Raw genomic sequence first — 20,047 nt, forward strand, 5'->3', positions numbered from 1 at the left:
CCATAGGGTCAGAGCGCGCTGCCCAGGTTGTGGCTACTGGTGGCCTTGGCCTCCCAGGCTCCTGTGGGCCTAGTCTTGCGCGCATTGAGTTTGACAACTGAGATTTTCTCTCGCGTTGTCTTTTTGCTGAAAAATGCGTAGAGTCTGAGCTTTCCTCATGGGGAATTCTGTGCATGGGCGTGTGTGGCTCGTGTGGTCTCACGTTGCCTGTTTCTGGGATAGCTCCCGCTATCCCAGGGTATATTGACTCTGGTTCTGGCCTTGAGTTTGCTACTTGGCATCTTGAACGCTGATGACGGGGAGGCCCCGTCGATGAAGCCTAGATGCGTAGCACCGCGTTTTCTTCTCTCAATTTTACTGTCTCCTGGAGGAGAGCTTGCAGTTGTCGTTCGCTTGCCAACTGTCTCCTTTCGATGGCTCGGCGCCACTCAGAATTATCTTCCTCTCCTCTACTAGATGAACGGCTTCGGGAAGGTGTGACCATCTTTGCTGGTGACTGAATCAGTGATCTTCCCACAGACGGCGCCAATGTTGAGGGCTCGCGTCCCTAATGATCCACGTAGTTGCCAAATGGATGGACGCACGATCTCAACCAATATAGATTCTTAGCTCAGTCGTTCCTACAAAAGGCGTCTGGACAGGGTGTCCGGACACACCCTCCGATGGTTTTGTCAGCCATGGTTAGAGAGAATAATCAGTTGGTCTTTTACTAGGTATAACAAAACTTACCTTCTTCTTGTATGAAGGTCCATATATATAGTATCAGAAGCTTTGTTTCCCTTTTTAATGGTAGGGAGATATTTTGGCTTGTAATGATGCCTCTAGGTGATGGCAGGGCCATTATCACCTTACAGGCAGCTGACAGAGACGTGGGAGGCACCGCGGCTGTCAGAGATCGTGGGAAGTGACTTGCTGTCACTTCATTCATGTCCTTTCACTCTGCAGGTGGCGGAATGTGGGCCATGGCGGACTGTTGGAATGACGTGCAAGACCTGCTTACTTCCGTCAATGATCCGGACAAACATATCCGGATAGGTTATGTTGGTTGTCCCGATGTGCTATGGCGGTCGTCCGAATGTGATGTTTGTGAGTGTCATATGCTTCTCCTTTTAGGAAGTCCGGATAGGAGAAGTGTGCCACGTGTACTCTTGGGGAAATCCGGATGGGGATAATCAGGATAGAAATGTGTGCCACATGTCATCAGGGGGAGGGGTTCCTACAGAGATGAAAAAAAAAATGGGAAGGGAAGAGAAATGGGTAGCTTAAAGAAGAAAAAAAATAAAAAAATAAAATAGGGGAAAAGGAGGGGGCCGATGGTATTGGGAATAGGGAGGTATGGGAAACGAGAGAAAAATGGAGAGTAGGTAGAGTAGATGAGGTAAAAAACAAAATGAGAAAAAATAAAATAAAACGAAATATAAAATAAAATAAAATAACAAAAAATTAACATTTAAATGATATAAGTGCGCAAAAAAAAAAAAAAAACAAATATAATTGAATTTGAAATCTTAGGAAAAAATTGGATTCAAAATCAATGTAAAAATAAAATTATGATAAATTTTGGGTCTACAAATATTTATATTTTTAGATATTATATTTCATTAAATAAGAAATAAATATAGTAAGATATGATTTTTTTTTATAAGATATGATATCTTTGGATATTATATTTTATTAATATGATATCATGTTGGATAGTATATCCAATGAACATGATATCCTAATATAGTATATACAATGTGATATGTTATGTTTATATTTAATTTATGTATTTTATAAAAATAAGGATGTCTAACAAGTTGTTTTTAAAAATAAAAAATAAAAACTTATTTGGATAAATTGTGTTTAAACATATAATTATTTTTTGTTTTTGTTTTATAAAAAATATTGCAAATTCAATTTATATAATATAAATTAAATTAAATTCAAACCCTATTAAAAATGAAAATTTATAATTACAAATAAATTAAAAACTAGATAGTTTTTAATAAAAATGAATAGTAATATTATAATAAAATTATAAATTATATTTTTTATAAAAATATTGTAGACCCCTCTTTTGGCTTTGTTTTTATATATATATTTGTTTCATTCATTCTAAGCTTTCCCGTCACTTTAAGGATCACCCAGAGGAGGACATCTGAAGTGGGGGACCAGCTTCTTGAAATGGAGCTGCTGGAGACGCGTAGCAGAGCAGGTGGCTAGAGCCATGCTGGTGGTCAGGGACGCCATGCTTGCTAAGCGGAGGAACAGTAAAGCAAGTAGTGACTGGACAAAGAAGATAGAAACAGAAAAAAAGAGAAAAGGGAAAGAAAGAAAAAAAGTCTTCGAGGGCAGGCAACAGCTGAAGAAAAGGAGAACAGAGAGAGATTTTTATCTAAGGGGGAGGGCAGGCAATGACTGAAAAAAAAAAAAGAAAAAAGAAGGATACGTTTATGAAAGGTGTACGTTTATGAAAGGTGTTCTGGAACTTAGAGAGAGGCTGCTACAAAGAAAGGGAAAGTGGCATGAAGAGGCAATGAGTTGAAGGGGAGATAACACAGGTGATTATTCTGTGTTTAATTGCTAACATTCGCTTTCATTGAAGTAAACCGGTTCATCACTCAGGTAAATTCTTTGCCTCTCCTATTCATTCAATTATTTTGTTTTGAGTAATATTTATCTGGTATCCATGCTCGATTAATTAATTGTCATGATTGCTTCATTTTATTAGTAGAAACCCGACTTTAGGGGCTTAGAAGGGTGCTACAGTCCTTACCGTACATTCCCGATAAGTAACCTAACTCCCGAACCCGATCCGGTTTTTCGTAGACCACCTTTTCCAAATAAGGAGTCACACTTAGGGTTTTTCTTTCTTATTTTGTTTACCCTTTTAAAAATAAAACAAAAATAAGTGGCGACTCCAAGTCATTTTCTTAATCAACAATAAATTCATTTTTCAAAACAAAAATCGAGCTCGCCATCGAGTGGGAAACGCATGAACCGAAATGCGGGGTCCACAAATATATTATTTTATTATATGTTAGAAACATAAGAATATTAACATCTTTATTAATTTTTTTGGTTAAAAATGAATAGTAATAATAATAATAATAATAATAATAATAATAATTTATAACAACATTTTTATTTAAAATGAGTAGTGAATAAAGTTTAACATTTAAATAAGTCAAGTTTTTCATTTTATGTACACATTTTGTTAGAGTTACAAATATAATATTTTAAAATGATTTGATTTCATTTGGAATTAATTATATCGGTTTCTTGAATTCAAAATTACTCTTAAAAATTTTAAAAAAATTAAATAATTTTAATTATTAATTATGTCTTATTTAATTTATAATTTATTTAGCTAAATTCAAAAAATATGGTTGTTTGTAAAAGAGAAACAATGTACATTAATATAGTAGTTTTGATTTATTATTTTTTTATTAATGATTAAATCTATTTTTTGAGTTTCAAATTATTTTTAAAATTTGTTAAACCCATTAATAAATTCAATAAAAACTGTAATCAAGTTATTATAAACCAATTTTTATCTATAAATTTCTAGTATTAAAGAGTTTATTATTTGAGTTTCAAATTATTTTTAAAAATTATTAAACTTGTTAATAAATTCAACACATTAATTATTGTTTAATTTGGAACTTATCCACTTGGTGAAAAAAGAAATAGAAAATAATCATTTAGAGAAATAATAGTTATTTTAGGTCAATTTTTGATATTGATTGGATCATTATTTTATTTTTAAGTTATTTTTTAAAACTACCAGGCTTGTTTTAAAATTACTAGTCTTATTAATGAATCTAACGTATTAAGTCTTGTTTAATTTAGAGTTGATTTGTATAGTAAAAAGATGAGTAAATAATAATTCTATATAAAAGAGAAAAAATAAAATCATTTTAAACCAATTTTTATTATAAATTTATGATATTAATTAGTTTACTATTTGAGTTTTAATATTAATTGATTTACAATTTGAGTTTTAAATTAATTAGACCTTTAAGCTTTGTTTTATTTGGAATTCATTTACCTAATGAAAAAAAATCAGAAAATAATAATTCAATGTAAAAGAAAAACAATAAAATCATTAGAAACCAAATTTTTTGTATTAATTAGTACATTATTTGAGTTATATTATTTTTAAAAATTATTAGACTCATTAATGAATCTAATGTATTGAGTTTTATTTAATTTGAAGTATATATATAGGTTTATGACTTTCTAATATTATTCAGTTTTATGACTTTTTAATATTAATTAAATAGGTTTTTAGGTTTTAAATTATTTTTTCTGTTTTTAAGAATATAAAATTATTTTTAAATTATATGGCCACATATGCTCTATTATTTTGTCAAAATTTATCAAAGATGTTTAAGTTTAGAGAAAACTATTTTAAAAAAGAGTTCTCAAACACCGCTCATAGGTTTTTTCGAAATCAAAATATGGCCAAGACCCAAGAGGCAATATCGAATAGGAAGCGAGGGGCCAAGCCCACAAGTGAACTTTGAGATTCGGGGATGCAATTATAGTATGATACCAAACAAGGTGGGCTTAATGTGGCTGCAAATTGGGCTTGGCTAGTCCAAACTGAACAGGAGATCTATGTGGGTTAAACTATTCGCCATGGGGGCTAGGTTGAGCCCAAAGCACAGTTTCAATTATCAATTCTTCTTATAACCTGATAGGTTTATGTTATACAAAGGGTCTGTTTAGTTTCTGTTTTCAAGAACTATTTTTTGTTCTTGAAAATAAAAAACAAAAAAAACTTGTTTGGGGAAGGGGGTGTATATTTGTTTTTTGTGTTCTCAAAAACCATTTTTTTGAGAATAATAAAAAAAATGTTTTCATCGTTTTTTTACTGTTTAAAGAATATATTATTTTTCGTGTTTTTTTTTTGTTTTTTTTTGTTTTTGTGTTTTTCTAATTGCTTTTTATATTTCCACAAAGGTGAGCTCCACCCAAATACGACACCTCCACCCGTGCAAGCCCTTTCTTCTTCCTTAAATTATTAAAATTGATATACTTACACATAGTTACAAAATTATCATTTGTTTAAGAAAATTATAATTAGTGTAAAATTTTCAAAATGAATTTAAAAAAAAATTAAAATGAATTGTGCATATGAAAATTATTTATATATTTATAAGATCAAGTTAATGGAAGAAAACACTTTATTAATTAAAAAAAAATAAATTTTCAAATATGTTTTTTGTTTTACTTATTCTAATTTTTTTTTTTTATTAATTCAATCAAACATGTTTTTTTTTTTTTTTAAGAACAAAAACTGTTTTACATTTCCAAACACACACACACACACACATAGATATATATATATATATATATATTCAAAAACCGTTCTTAAAAACCACTTTAAAAAATTGTTTTCCAGAACAGTTTTTAAAAACAACATAGATTGAGAAATGAGAATTGAGAAAATGAAGAATCAAGAGATAGTAATCAAATACCATACTTCGATTAAGAAACAATCAACTCAATTCAACCTCTTACTCCAACTATTCAACCTAAATATAATCTAATCTCATTTTTTTAAACTTAGGTTAAATTCGGGTTGGTTAAGCTAAACTCAAGTTAGATAATAGTATTTATCTAATACTCCATTTTTTTAATCATATTTTGACTATAATACCCTTATTATTTTTTTTTATAATAATAATAAGAATAATAATAATTTCTTTTAAAACCTACAAGTAAATATTTGAAATAATTATAAGTATTTATATTAAAAATTGATTACTCTTCAAGAAAAAACATAGAAGAGGTTAAAATCATAAATATGAGGATTATTTTATCCATTTTAACTAATTAATTTTGTATAAAAATAACATAATATATACATTATTTTATTTATTTTTAGATTTTCATTACAAATTTTGGTTAATTTCATTCCTAATCCTTAAAGTTTAGTGTAAATGCACTCTTAGTACCCTTGGTTGCTAATATATATATGTATATATTTTTTTTTATATAAAATTTATTTTTTAAATAAAAAATGAATTTTTTTAGCGCTGAAGGTCGAACCGCTAAACCACTACCCGGCTCAGCTAAAACTTTCTGGTTTTTTTTAATTTTTTTTCAGCCCACCAATTAGCTTTATTTCACAAGCCCGGGCCCAACAGAAGCCTTTATCAACTAACTGGTCCTTTCAAGGATGAAAAGGACACTCACTGATTAGGCCCAATGCAAGGCACTTTCCCAACTCTTTTGACTGAGCTGACTGTTGCACTCATGAATAGATAGTTTATAGTGTTGTTTTGATCAGTCCATTTCCGAATATTGTTTTGATCATTCAAGTTTCGATGTGGGATTCAAAGGGGCTTGTTTTCTAAGGGCTAAAAGCCTTGTGAGCGCACGGGAATCAGGATTGAACCTGGGTATTGCACCAAAACATTTTTGCATTGTAAAGAATTTTAAAATATATATAATATAATTCTAAACTCAAAAATAAATATAACCATTTATGATTTATCTAACATTATAGGATAATAAATATCAAAACAATATAGATAAAACAAGTAATAGTTTTGAAAATAATAAAATATAGAACTATTAAAATCTAAAAAAACTTTAAGTAATAAAATTGGTATATAATAAAATTAGAAATATTAAAATTTTAATATGTCTTCATGTTATCCTTGTTATAATTTAATATAAATAATAATGGTAAAATGATGAAATATGTAAAAGTTTTTAATTTTTAAAAATATATAAATTATATATTTATAACATTATCAGTTTGATTGTAGTTCAATAATTGGTTTAGCCAGTGAATCATAAATTGATAATTTCTTTAATATATTGATTAGTCGGATTTTGAAAACATTGATTTACTTTTAGGATGTGAGTAAAAATAATTTTAAATTTTTAGATGTTATGGTGTGTCGATCCCAATTTGTTTCCTCAAAAAGACACCATTGTTGTGGGATCAGTAGCCATTCTTAGATGTCTGCTAAATTCAAGAATTTGTAATTTCCTATGTCTTGATTGGTCAAGTCCACTAAACCGGGTATTTAATTAACGGTAATCTAATATGACGGCATCTCAATTTGTTAAATATATATAAACGACTCTCAATTATGTTAATGTTTCATTCTAATGTTGGACATTAATGTTTGTCTATGCTAATAATATCGGTTAATATTACAAATACTACAAAATTAAGTTCCTTAGTAAGAATATCGGTTAATATTCAACTTTGGTTAGTTTCAATGAAGGAAATGTAGTTGGTTTGAATTTAGTAAGAATTACGTACTGCGAACAAATACGCTGCTGAATTTGTTCATTAAACAATTAGTATTTCCTACACGTGTGGTTCTAGAATGCACCAATAAGAGCCACACAAAGGGCACGTAAGTCTGGCTTCAGTTGGAGTGCCATCAAGAAGGCTCTATCATCTGCCATGAAGAAGCATCATCTTCATATGACATGTGCATCCAGTTTAAAACAGCTCTCCGGAATCAGCGATGGAGGCATGGTGACGCCCCTCCGACAACTTCAATCTGAAGAGCCTAAGAAACATGTTTCTCGTGGGGGTAAATCACTGGAAAGCCTCATGCGCGTGGCGTATATAGCAGCGGATTTCATCGATCGGGGCAACCACATGACACCAACCAGGTCTCCCAGGGAGCATATATTGGCGAAATGGCGTGAAATTCATGGCCAGTTCAACTGGGAAAGTCTTCTGGACCCGCTTCACCCATGGCTTCGAAGAGAGATTGTTAAGTATGAAGAATTTTCTCAGGCCACTTATGATGCATTCGACTATGATTCTTTCTCGGACTTTTGTGGGAGTTGTCGACACAATCGACACAAGCTTTTTGATGAATTGCATCTCACAAAACATGGTTACAAGGTCACCAAGTACATCTACGCCATGACCAACATTGATGTTCCTAGTTGGTTTGAAAGGCCTAACACAGGTGAAACATGGAGTAAAGATTCCAATTGGATGGGCTATGTTGCTGTGAGCAGTGACAATGAGTCCCAAAGGATTGGAAGAAGAGACATAGTTGTGGCATGGAGAGGGACAGTGGCCCCATCTGAATGGTTCTTGGATATGAAGGCATCGCTAGAGCAAATCGGGGAAGGGGGTGTCAAGGTTGAAAGCGGCTTCCATAGCATTTACAAATCTAAGAGTGAGTCGACTAGATATAACAAGTTGAGTGCCTCTGAACAGGTCATGGAAGAAGTGAAAAGGCTGCTTGAGTTTTTCAAAGGAAGGGGGGAAGAAGTCAGTCTCACCATCACTGGCGACAGCCTAGGTGGTGCGTTGGCTCTCCTCAATGCGTATGAAGCCGCGTCCTCTCTCCCGGATCTTGATCACATCAGCGTCATCTCGTTTGGTGCTCCAAGAGTGGGGAACATCGCTTTCAGAGACAAAATGAATGAAATGGGAGTGAAGATACTGCGTGTGGTGGTGAAGCAAGATATAGTCCCAAAACTTCCAGGGATTATATGTAACAAGATTCTTCGCCAAATCCACGCTCTTACTAGAAGATTGAAATGGGTGTACAGACACGTCGGAAGCGAGCTGAAACTTGATGTCATTGTCTCCCTACTTGAAGCGCGAATTTGATTTGCTAGGTTTTCATAACCTAGAGATCTACCTGCATCTCACAGATGGGTACGTGGGAAAGAGGTTGAAATTCTGGTGGAATGCTAGGAGGGACCTTGTGTCACGCCCCAAGACCCACTCTAAGGGCGTGACGGTCATTTTACACCCCAAACCCGAAGGCTTAAAGTGTAACCTAACCCAAACAATCAACTTGTAACTGGAAGTAACCAATTACCAAATATCTGTTCAGGATAGTGGAACAAAATTCTAAATCTTCAAAACTTAACTTTAAAACTAAGTATCCATCGATCAAAATCCATTATCTAATATATTGCAAACTGAAATAATGCAAGTGCTAACAAAATTTTCATAATCTCCAAATCTCAACTTCAAACTATCATAAAAAAATATTTAAAAGCTCAATAATATCTAAATAGCTTCCAAAAACCAAATAATCCAAATGAACATAAACTTATAAGCTAACAATGTTCAAAAATAACATCCTAAGCAAAATCCTAATGATGACCATCTCCCGACCTAGTCACTCCTCGCCCGAACTATGGATACTTGAAAAAAAATTATCAACAAGGGGAATGAGCTCAAAGCCCAATAAGGAACATTAATGCAGTCCATTGATCAAATATTTCAAGTTCACTTACAAAATAAGAGATATTATAACTAATTATTTTCATAAACCTTTGAGTCAGTTTTGCCAATACATTCAAAACTTTTAATTGTACACTTTTATTTTTTATTCAAGCATTTTCATATCAAATTCGATCAAAACATTCAAATTATTTATTTACTCTGGTCATCAAACATCAAATGGTGCCCAATTAGGTGAGACTTTTCAAATAGGTGGCTAGCCTCAAATTGTTCCTTTAAGGTAAACGAAACCAAACACTACTAGTACTAGTAACCTCTAACCAAACCCCTAGAGGTTAGGATCCAAATCAAGTACATTCCCCACCAAGAAATGTAAATGTCAACTATTATACCCCGTTGACAAGGGCAAAAAAGTCAAAAGTCAACTATTGTATCCCGTTGATAAGGGCCAAACAAATCAGAGCCAAACACTTATTTCAATTATTTAAATTTGCAAAACATAATATCTCCACATTTCTCTGTTGTAAATAAAATATAAGGTTCTAATATACTTTTCATGCAAAACACATTTAATCCATGCATAAAACGAATAATAATTCAAAATGTTTCCAAATGATGTATATAAAATTTGTTTATAAAAAAAATAATAATTGCATTAATTTCCCTTACCTTAAAAGAAGTCCTCAAAAATTTTGGAGAAAAATGATCTTGAAAATCTACTTTTCACCTAACAAAATATAAGAGAAATAACTATTACTATTTATCTAAAATTATAGGTTTGACAATCCTAAAATTTTAGGTATTCAAATTAATGTTTTTTTTTTTAATTATGAAATATAATTTAATCTATTCCTATTTTAGAAATTTTAATAAATTTCTAATTCATATAAAACTTAAATTTTATTTTCAATTTATTTTTTGGGACACAACATAATTTAATTAAATTGTAATTTATTTCACTAATTAAATTATATGGTATTTATTAACTTACACCCATCATTAATATAATTATAATACCAAAAACTTTACTTTCTTTTATTTATAAATTACATTTTCTCACTTTCAAGTTTTTTTTTTCACCAAACATAGCCTATACGCAACAACTCTCCATCATTGCTAATATATATATATTAACCACCCCAATACCATCCGTACACATCTTTTTTTTTTATTAAACAATACAGTACCCATCAAAGTCTAATAACACAAAGTTCTGCCATTATTAAATAATACAGTACTCAACTACCCATCAAAGTCTAATAATGCGAAATCCTGCTAATATTAAATATTACATACCCAAGTATCCATGAAAGTCTAATAAAATCCACCAACTAGATTTCAACCATGAAATTCTTACATAATGCTACAAAAAGTGGATGCACAATTCCCACACGCATGCAACCAGTGCACACACGTTCTTTTTTTTTTCTTTTCTTTTCTAATCCCTTAAGCCACAATTAATAGTATATTTATTTACTCTTTTTTTAAAAAATAAATAAATTAACCCTAACCTAAATCAAAATTTTCCAAAGAATCCTTTTTATTTTTTTATTTTTTTCATCTAAAAACTTAAGATTTCCCAATTTCCAACAATAAATCAAAATCTTAAATTTTCACCATTTTGATATTAAAACGAATTTAAAAAAAAAACTAACCCTAATCTAGATTTGGGTTTTCCAAAAAAAATCTAATGTGCTTGAAATTAACTAATGAATCTAAAATATTAATATAGGGGTTATAATCTCTTACCTATAGAGATCTGTTCTTCAAACCCTGAAATTCGATTCCAACCTTACGTTCTCTGGAATTATGTGAACAGGAACGCTATTTAGAAAAAAAACAGGAAGAAAAGAATTTCTAATTTATACCTAGGGTATTTATTCATAAAATTACATTTTTACCACTCTTTCAATTTTGTTAAATTGATTAATTAATTAATTTAATTATTATTAATATTTTCCTAAATTACCCCTAAAAAAAAAAACTTGGGCGTTACATCCTCCCCTCCTTAATAAAAGTTTAGTCCTCTAAACTTGACATACATGAGTCTTGAAATAATTGAGGATGATTTTCTCTCATCTCTTCTTCTAACTCCCAAGTGGCCTCTCGGATACTATGAATGCTCCACTGGACCTTTATCAACTTGACAACAGCATGTCGTAGTACCTTATGCATCACATCCACAATTTGAATGGGTACCTCTTCATAGGTCAAGTCCTCAGAAATTTGAACAGGCTCCAACTCCACAACATGAGAAGGATCATAAATATATTTCCTCAAAGTCGAAACATGGAATACATTATGAATCTTAGATAGACTTGGGGGCAAGACCACTTTATAAGCCAAAATGTCTACTCCTTCTAATACCTCAAATGGTCCCACAAAACGAGGACTGAGTTTCCCTTTTATTCCAAATCTCATTATAGACTTCATAGGTGAAACTTTCAAGAAAACATGATCACCCACCTCAAACTCCAAATCTCGTCTGCGATTATCAACATAACTCTTTTGTCTACTTTGTGCTGCTTTTAATCTTTCCTTAATTAAAGAGACCTTCACAACAGTCAACTGCACAAGTTTAGGCCCCAAAAGTTTCTTCTCTCCAACATCATCCCAACAAACAGGAGATCGACATCTCCTACCATACAACGCCTCAAAAGGTGTCATCCTAATGCTAGCTTGAAAGTTATTATTATAGGCAAACTCCACTAGGGGAAAATAATAATCCCAATTACCTTTTAGGTCCAAAGCACAAGCTCTCAACAAATCTTCCAAGACCTGAATTACCCTCTCTGATTGACCATCAGTTTGCGGATGAAAAGCAGTACTAAAACTCAACTTAGTACCTAATGTTTTCTATAAACTATGCCAAAATCTAGAAGTGAAACGAGGATCTCTGTCAGATACTATAGAAATAGGTACACCATGCATTCTCACAATCTCTTTAATATAAAGAGAAGCCAAACGATCCATATAAAAATTGACTTTCATAGGTAGAAAATGAGTAGACTTTGTCAATCGATCAACAATCACCCAAATCTCATTGTTGCCCCCTAAGGTCCTTGGTAACCCTGTCACAAAATCCATAGTAATATGTTCTTATTTCCACTCGGGAATAGAAAGTGGTTGCAAAAACCCTACTGGTCGTTGATGCTCAACTTTCACTTGTTGACACACCAAACACTAAGCCACAAATTGCGTAATATCTCGCTTCATATCTGACCACCAATAATTCTGTCTCAAATTTTTGTACATCTTTGTCTCTCCTGGGTGGATCGCAAGCCTAGAACAATGAGTTTCCTCCAAAAGCTCTCTTCTTAACTTTCCATCATTTGGGACACACAGTCTAGCCCTAAACCTCAAATTCCATCATCTGATAAAACAAAGTCAGGCTTACTGCCCTTTTTAACCTCTTCCATAAGTTGCACTAAATTCAAATTGTTCTTTTGTAGGGCCTTAATTCTCCCAACTAAGTCTAATTGTACTCTAAAGTTCGCCACAAGAGCTTTCGAGTCCAAAACTCTCATATGGACATGTAAACTCCTCTAAGTCTAATTGTACTCTAAAGTTCGCCACAAGAGCTTCCGAGTCCAAAACTCTCATATGGACATGTAAACTCCTCAAATCTTCCAATAATTGCCTCTGACAACCTCTAATAGCTGCTAAGGAACCAACAGATTTCCTACTCAAGGCGTCAGCCACAACATTCGCCTTCCCTGGGTGATACTGAATAATGCAGTCATAGTCTTTAAGTAGTTCAATCCACTTCCTCTATCTCATGTTCTATTCCTTTTGGGAAAATAAATACCTCAAACTCTTATGATCTATGAATATCTCACAAGTTTCACAAAAAAGAAAACGTCTCTAGATCTTAAGTGCAAAAACCACTGTAGCTAACTCCAAATCATGAGTATGATAATTTCGTTCATAAGGTTTCAACTGTCTAGAGGCATAAGCTACAACTTTCCCATGTTGCATAAGAACACAACCCAAACCATGACGAGAGACATCACTATACACTACAGACCCTCCCGAGCTTGAAGGGATAGTCAAAATAGGAATTGTCACTAATCTGTTCTTTAACTCTTGGAAACTACGTTCACAATCCCACCATTGAAGTATAATTTTTTTTTTCCTTTTTCTTTTTTTATAATTTTTGTTGCAACCTTTATTTTTTACCAAATGGGAGAGCTTCAGTTAGGACTCGGGAGTATTCCTTGGGTTTTGTAATTTTGAGGAAAGCCATAGTTTATTGCATCTTTAACTGTTCTTATTTTTGTATATCTTCTCGAATTTTAAGTTGTCCACTATAGCATCATTTTTTAATTTGAATTTTCAATAGAAGGTTCAATTTTATTTCGTTTTGTATTAGAGGGTGCTTGTTTTTTTTGTTGAAAGCAATTTGTTTGGAGATTTTAGGTTATTTGTTTTTCTATTTTTTCATGACTTATTATAAATTTTTTATTGAATTAAAAAAGTCAAAATATTTATTTTTTTCTAAATAGAAAAAATAAAATGTTATTTTTTTCTTTATTTTATAATGTTTAATAAAAAAACAAATAACTTAATATTTAACATTATTAAATATTATTAGTTTTAAGTTGTATTTAAAATTAAATAAAAAACAAACATCACCTTAATTTTAATTTTAAAGATGTTTAGCTAATTCTCCTAAAAGATTCAATGGGGAATGAATATGAGGTGACCCTTAGGTCAGATTTGTTCTTACATGGCTTATAATGCTAATATGTAAAGCTTTATGTTATTGTAGACCCTCAATTTTGTCCTCCTGGAACATGTCCTATTAGATACTTGTTCGATACTTTACAGTAGTTCCTTGGTGGCCCATAGCTACTCACGTTACTTACCTTTCTTGAGCCACCTTGGAGACTCTGGTTGAGGGATTGCCTAGCCCCTTATTGTGACCCTTGGCAGTTTTGATTTAGACTTAAGCCTTCCATTCCTTTTTAGGATAGTTCTTAAGCATGTTTAGGTCACTTAGACAATATCCCAATCACTTTAAGACACTTAGTTCGTTAGGCACCACTAGGCCTCAACCCATTTAGTTCATTTATTGACTCACTTTCTTAGATGGTTGCATGATTGCATGACCTACATGACCTGTGTGACTTATACGGATTTCTTTATCATTTTTTATTTTATTTTATTTCATCTTATTACAAGCTTTCTAAATCATATTTCTTGGCTTTTAGGTATGAGGAAATAGGCCGCCATCTATTTGGAAGGAGAATCAACAGAATTTTGAAAAAAAGGAGATTTTGTTTTTTAGAAGGATAGCACATATATTATTTCTATGGGGGAATCGGTTATAAAAAGAGAAGAAAATAAGAAAGGAAAGTAGATTTAAAAAAGGAAGAAAGGAGGGGATTTTTCTCGAGCAGATTTGGAGGGTCTCTTTTGGAAAGGTTGATATATATACGTGAGAGAGGAAGAAAAATTTTGGGATTGTCGAGGGCAAAAGGAGAGGTTGTCAAGGGAAGAGGAAGAAAGCACGGAAAAGACCAGTGGGAAAAATATGAGAATACAAAAACCAGTGGAGATTTTCTCACCGAAAGCAAGTGTTTCCAGGTATGTTTACTATGGACCCCTTCTTGGTTCCGATTATCCTTCTGATGAATGAATTTTAGTTGGATTTTGAGTCTCGTTTGGATGCTAGGGGGTAGAATGACGGAGGTCATATGTTTGTCTAATTGGTACTTGATTGCTTCTATAGATGTTGTTGATTTGTCTCTTTGGAGTTCTCTAATTTTGATTTAGGGGTGAAAGGTTCTATTCTTTTTAATTTCCTGTGCATTACATGAGAATTATGGCTATACTTGTTTGTTGGAGTCTGCTCGTACCTCTCTCACCATTCCAAGCCCATTGACAAAGCAATGGAATGTGGCTTGGCTTGGTTATTCTTTTCTTATTTATTTTTATTTTTTCTTATCTCTACTCTGTTTTCTAGAGCTATTTCTCTTTGCGTTCGTTTTTTTTTTTTCTAGTTTCTTTTTTGGGGTACCCTATCTCCGTTAGGCAGCAATTTCTAGAACTCTTAGAATGGGAAGAATTCTGGTCGGCCAACGGTCCCCCTTCTCCGGATATCTCACATCCGGAACTCTATCCCGCCGCCATTCCATCTCATCCGGATGTCTCACATCCGGAATTCTGTCCCGTTGCCATTCCATCTTATCCGGATGTCTCACATCCGGAATTCTGTCCCGCCGCCATTCCACCTCATCCAGATGTCTCACATCCGGAATTCCACCCCGCCGCCATTCCATCTCATCCGGATGTCTCACATCCGGAATTCTGTCCCGCTGCCATTCCATCTCATCCGGATGTCTCACATCCAGAATTCCGCCCCGCCGCCATTCCACCTCATCTGAATGTCTCACATCCGGAATTCCACCCCGCCGCCATTCCATCTCATCCGGATGTCTCACATCCGGAATTCTGTCCCGCCGCCATTCCACCTCATCCGGATGTCTCACATCCGGAATTCTGTCCCACCGCCATTCCATCTCATCCGGATGTCTCACATCCAGAATTCTGTCCCGCCGCCATTCCATCTCATCCGGATGTCTCACATCCGGAATTCTGTCTGGCCAAACATTCCATCTCCTCCGGATGTCTCACATCCGAAATTCTGTCCGGCCAACGTTCCATCCTCTCCTCTATTTGCTTCTTTGATTGGGAATTTATTATTTTTTTAAATTGAATTTTTGAATCATTTTTTTCAACTAAATATTCTCAGCATTAAAAAAAAATCAATCTTTAGTAATCCCTTGCTGCCATTTTTTCCTCTCGGCACGCACTTTCACTATTTTCTTTGACTTTCAACCATTTTCTTGATCTTCTTGATTTTTCACAAGCATGAATAACTTTCGCGATTCCAAACAATGGAATTCATAGGATCAACTCATGCGAAATTGATTAGGGCTTTGGAGAGGGGCCTGACATTCATGATATTTCCTTAAATATTTCTTATTTGATATTCGATTGATTGTGCTTCATTTTGTGGTATATATGATATTATTTTGGATATGTTATTTGGCTAATTTTGTTTCCCATAAAGGAGTACTAGCTTGCTATCCAGGTACGCTCCTCCTCACCTATTTTTCGAGAATTATATGGGCACATATGCTATTGGCGATTATATCCATACATGATGTGATTCTTGGGTGTTTAGATATATGCTTGATTGAAACAAATGTTATATCATATTTTCAAACTAACCTTTGATGTCTTGTGATAGCGCTTAAGAAGCAGTCCAGGTACGTACCCTAAATCTTCTTCATGACTGTGATTGGTTTTCCTGCTAAGCATACTATTTTTGAAATCACCTAGCCTACTTAGGTATCCATGATTAATCGGTTAATTGTTATATTTCTCACAACTTAGTCAGTAAAGACATCTTTAGGGCTTAGAGGGGTGCTACCTCCTAGAGGTACCTTCCCAATAAGTAACCTGATCCCCGGACCTAGACTCAGGTTTCCCAAAGACATGCTTTTTCCAAAACTAGGGAGTCACTTTTAAGGTTTTTCTTTCTTATTTTATTTTCTCTTTAAAATAAAAATAAAATAGTTGGCGGCTCCAACTTTTCCAAAACTAAATATTTTTTTCACAAATAAAAAGCGAGTCTTATTGATCGAGTGGGGACGCACGTGAAAAATGCGGATCCACAGTTATGTTATGTTTGGTTTCAGAAAATTCGAAAGAATAATGCAAAAGAAAGAAAATAAAGAGGAAAATGAGAAGAAAAATAAAAACTAGATTTAAAATCAATAAATCATTTTTATAGTATTTTCCCGTATCAAACTAATCTTAATATAACATTAGCTTGTGATTGTTGTATTGTTGATGAGGGCACAGTTCAAACAATCTTGAGAGTATATTTCAATCTCAAATACCATAGAAATTTAAATTGTGCAATGTAGTACGATTTTTTAGTTTCTATTTCTAGTAGAAGGTTAAGTTTTACTCCGATTAAAAGGGACATCGGAGGAGCTAAAAACTAATTCTTCCTCAACAAAAGGGAAACATCTCCAAATTGAACCACCTTCAAATAGCTTGAGGAAAATCTTATGCCTGATGAAGATTTGTATAAAAATACAAAAAGACTACAATAAGCACGAGAATAATAAGAAATCACATGTCTTTTATTTGCACCAAAACATGCAAAGCCTGTAAAAGAAAACAAGAAATAAAAGAAAACAATTTTTTGGAAGGTTTATGGTCAAGGAACTCATAGATACATCCTCTCGACCGGGGAGAAGGATAAGTTCTCCTCTACCAAGTGTTCGTCAAATAGATGAATAAAAGTTCATTGCTCATAAAAGAATTATATGAGCTTGAGATGTGTTCTGTTTTCTCAAAGTTTCATTCAATTTCTGTGTTAATCTTAATCTCAACAAAATTTAGCTAATTCTACCAAGGGCTTCAAGGAGGAGTGAATAAGGTGACCCTTACCTTCCTTAGATTGGTTCTTCCAAGGCCTATGAAGTCAAGGCGCAAGGATCCTCCAATATGATCTTGTGTCTGCTTCATTAATTGTGAATGCCACAAGTCAAACAGTCTTGGAGTACATTTAAGCCTTCAAAGACCATAAAAACTCTAAAGTCAAACAGCCTTTCATTTTTACTCTGACACGTTTATTTGTATTATTATATCTCGATGTTATTCGTGTGCGCCCTTATTTAACGTATTCAATGGCTTAGATCTCTTGCTCGATACATATCACTACAGTTCTATAGCGTTTTCATATATGCTTTTACGTATCATAAGATCCTTAATTTATTTGGCCAATCATATCTTTTGCCCCTTAAATGGCTCAATCACGTCCTTTCTCCGATACAAAACAGTACTACGTGTTTACTCAAAAATTATACCAAACTGTACTACATGTTTACTCAAAAAGTATCCAAGTAACCAAAATAATTGATATGGTATTGCCATATGATCCGTATATGAATAACATAATTTACAATTGTGGTTCAAGCTGTATAAACCAATAAAATTTATGGCTTAATTAACACAAAGTACGGGCGAGTCCTTCATCAGTTGCAAGCATCTCAACTGAAAAAGCCTGATGATGGGTTTCTCTGGCAGGTGAAGGTATGTCTTCTGGGTCTCTTACTTGTTTAACCCATCTACCGTGAGCATTGCGGACTAGGCCCTTGTTTGCAAATTGGTACCAAGCATGTGGGATCCTAAGCTCATCCACTAACATATCGCAAGCCTTGTTCACTAGGGCAATATCCCTCCGAGCACCTTCCCGAAACGTCGAGGTTTTACTATGGAATCCATCAATAAGGTGGAGGTACGTCTCCAGGCTGTGAAACCCGGGAAGATTGAACCCGCGCTTGAGGTAAGGAGAAGATTGCACATCGAGCTTCAACTCCGCTCCCACATGCGTGTACACCCATTTTAGGGTTCCTGTGATATCATCGAACTTCTGTAATCTTTCATTGAAGACAAGTCCTGGCATCCGAGGGACCATATCTTGCTTAACGACCACCCGTAAGGTTTTAACTCCCAGCTGGTGGAGTTCATCCCCGAAGGCAATGTTGCCAACCCTGGGAGCACCGAACGATATTACACTAATTGGAAGACCTGGAAGAGAGGTGGCAGCTTCGTATGCGTTGAGGAGGGCCAAGGCACCGCCTAAGCTATGTCCAGTGATTGTAAGGCTCACTTGTTCACCTCTTTGCTTGTACAATTGCACTAGCCTTGTTACTTCTTTCATCACTTGATCTGAGGCACTTGACTTATTATACCTTGAAGACTCCCTTTTGGATGTGTAGATACTAAGGAAGCCGTGCTCAACTTTAGCTTCTCCATGCCCAACTGGCTCTAGCTTCCTCTGAAAATCCTCGTACCACTCCGATGGTGCCACTGTCCCACGCCATGCCACGACAATATCTCTTCGCCCAATCCGGCTCGACTCTTGATCATCGCTGACTGCTACGTAGCCCATCCAGTTGGAATCTTTGCTCCATGTGTCGAGCAGGTGAGACCTTTCCAGCCATTGGGGCACATCGATATGGGACATGGCGTAGATATACTTGCTCACCATGTAACCATTCTTTTCTAGGCCTAGTTCTTTGAACAGCTTATGCTGATTGTATCTACAGCTCCCACAATACTCCGAGAATGAATCGAAGTCAAATGCATCATAAGTCGCCTGCGCGAATTCTCCATACTTGACAATCTCTCTGCGAAGCCAAGGTTGAAGAGGGTCAAGAATATTGTCCCAATCACAGGAACCATGAATTTCGCTCCATTTGTTTGATATGTCTTCTTTGGGAGAACATGTTGGAGTGGAGTGCTTCTCATCAATGAGAGAAATACCAGTAGAACTCTGAAAGTCAGTTCTAGGAGGGGTGTCAACATGGAGACGAAGGAGGTTTGAGAACGATTGGGATAGGCGAGAGCTGGCGCTTTGCTGTTTGGGGAGCGTGGCAACTTCTTGAAAGCCACGAATAATGAAAGTCTGGTTGGTGCGGCGGTGGTGAGCCACCGGGAGATGGTGGTGGATGCAGGAGGATGAAATTGCCTTCATGGTAGCACTCAATTTGGAAACGCTTCACGCTTTCTGCTGAGTTTGGAAGTTGGAATGCACAGGAGATATATATAGAAACGAGAACGAGTTCGATCAAACAATGGTTTTGAACTTTTCAGTTTCCATCACGCGTTGGGGGCATGGCCTCTCGGCTGTTCAAATTTTGACTCTTTCCCAAGTATTAGACTGTAGACCTTGGTTTCCAAGAAATTGTCATGACGTCCATCGGGAATAACTCCCTAACTTATGCTTGTAGTGTCGGAAAAGAAAAGGGTATTATAGTAATAAACTTATGAACCTGC

The 20,047-nt window shown here is 34.4% G+C and overlaps 1 protein-coding gene and 1 pseudogene across 1 annotated transcript; one reads left to right on the forward strand and one right to left on the reverse strand.

Annotated features, from left to right (window-relative positions):
* Window positions 1-828: 828 nt before the first annotated feature.
* LOC117923102 lies at window positions 829-8,792 on the forward strand (annotated as a pseudogene).
* A 9,309-nt stretch (window positions 8,793-18,101) lies between these two features.
* On the reverse strand, window positions 18,102-19,771 carry LOC117923512 (phospholipase A1-Igamma1, chloroplastic-like). The gene has a single exon (XM_034841835.1). It carries the CDS (start codon window positions 19,743-19,745, stop codon window positions 18,213-18,215), a length of 1,533 nt encoding a protein of 510 aa, XP_034697726.1. The 5' UTR covers window positions 19,746-19,771; the 3' UTR covers window positions 18,102-18,212.
* Window positions 19,772-20,047: the final 276 nt, after the last annotated feature.

Source organism: Vitis riparia, chromosome 10 (genome assembly GCF_004353265.1).
Source record: "Vitis riparia cultivar Riparia Gloire de Montpellier isolate 1030 chromosome 10, EGFV_Vit.rip_1.0, whole genome shotgun sequence".
In the NCBI taxonomy this organism is placed as follows: domain Eukaryota; kingdom Viridiplantae; phylum Streptophyta; class Magnoliopsida; order Vitales; family Vitaceae; genus Vitis; species Vitis riparia.

Bases quoted from the DNA above. Each gene is read 5' to 3' on its own strand.
- LOC117923512 (XM_034841835.1), bottom strand. From the start codon at position 19,745: ATGAAGGCAATTTCATCCTCCTGCATCCACCACCATCTCCCGGTGGCT.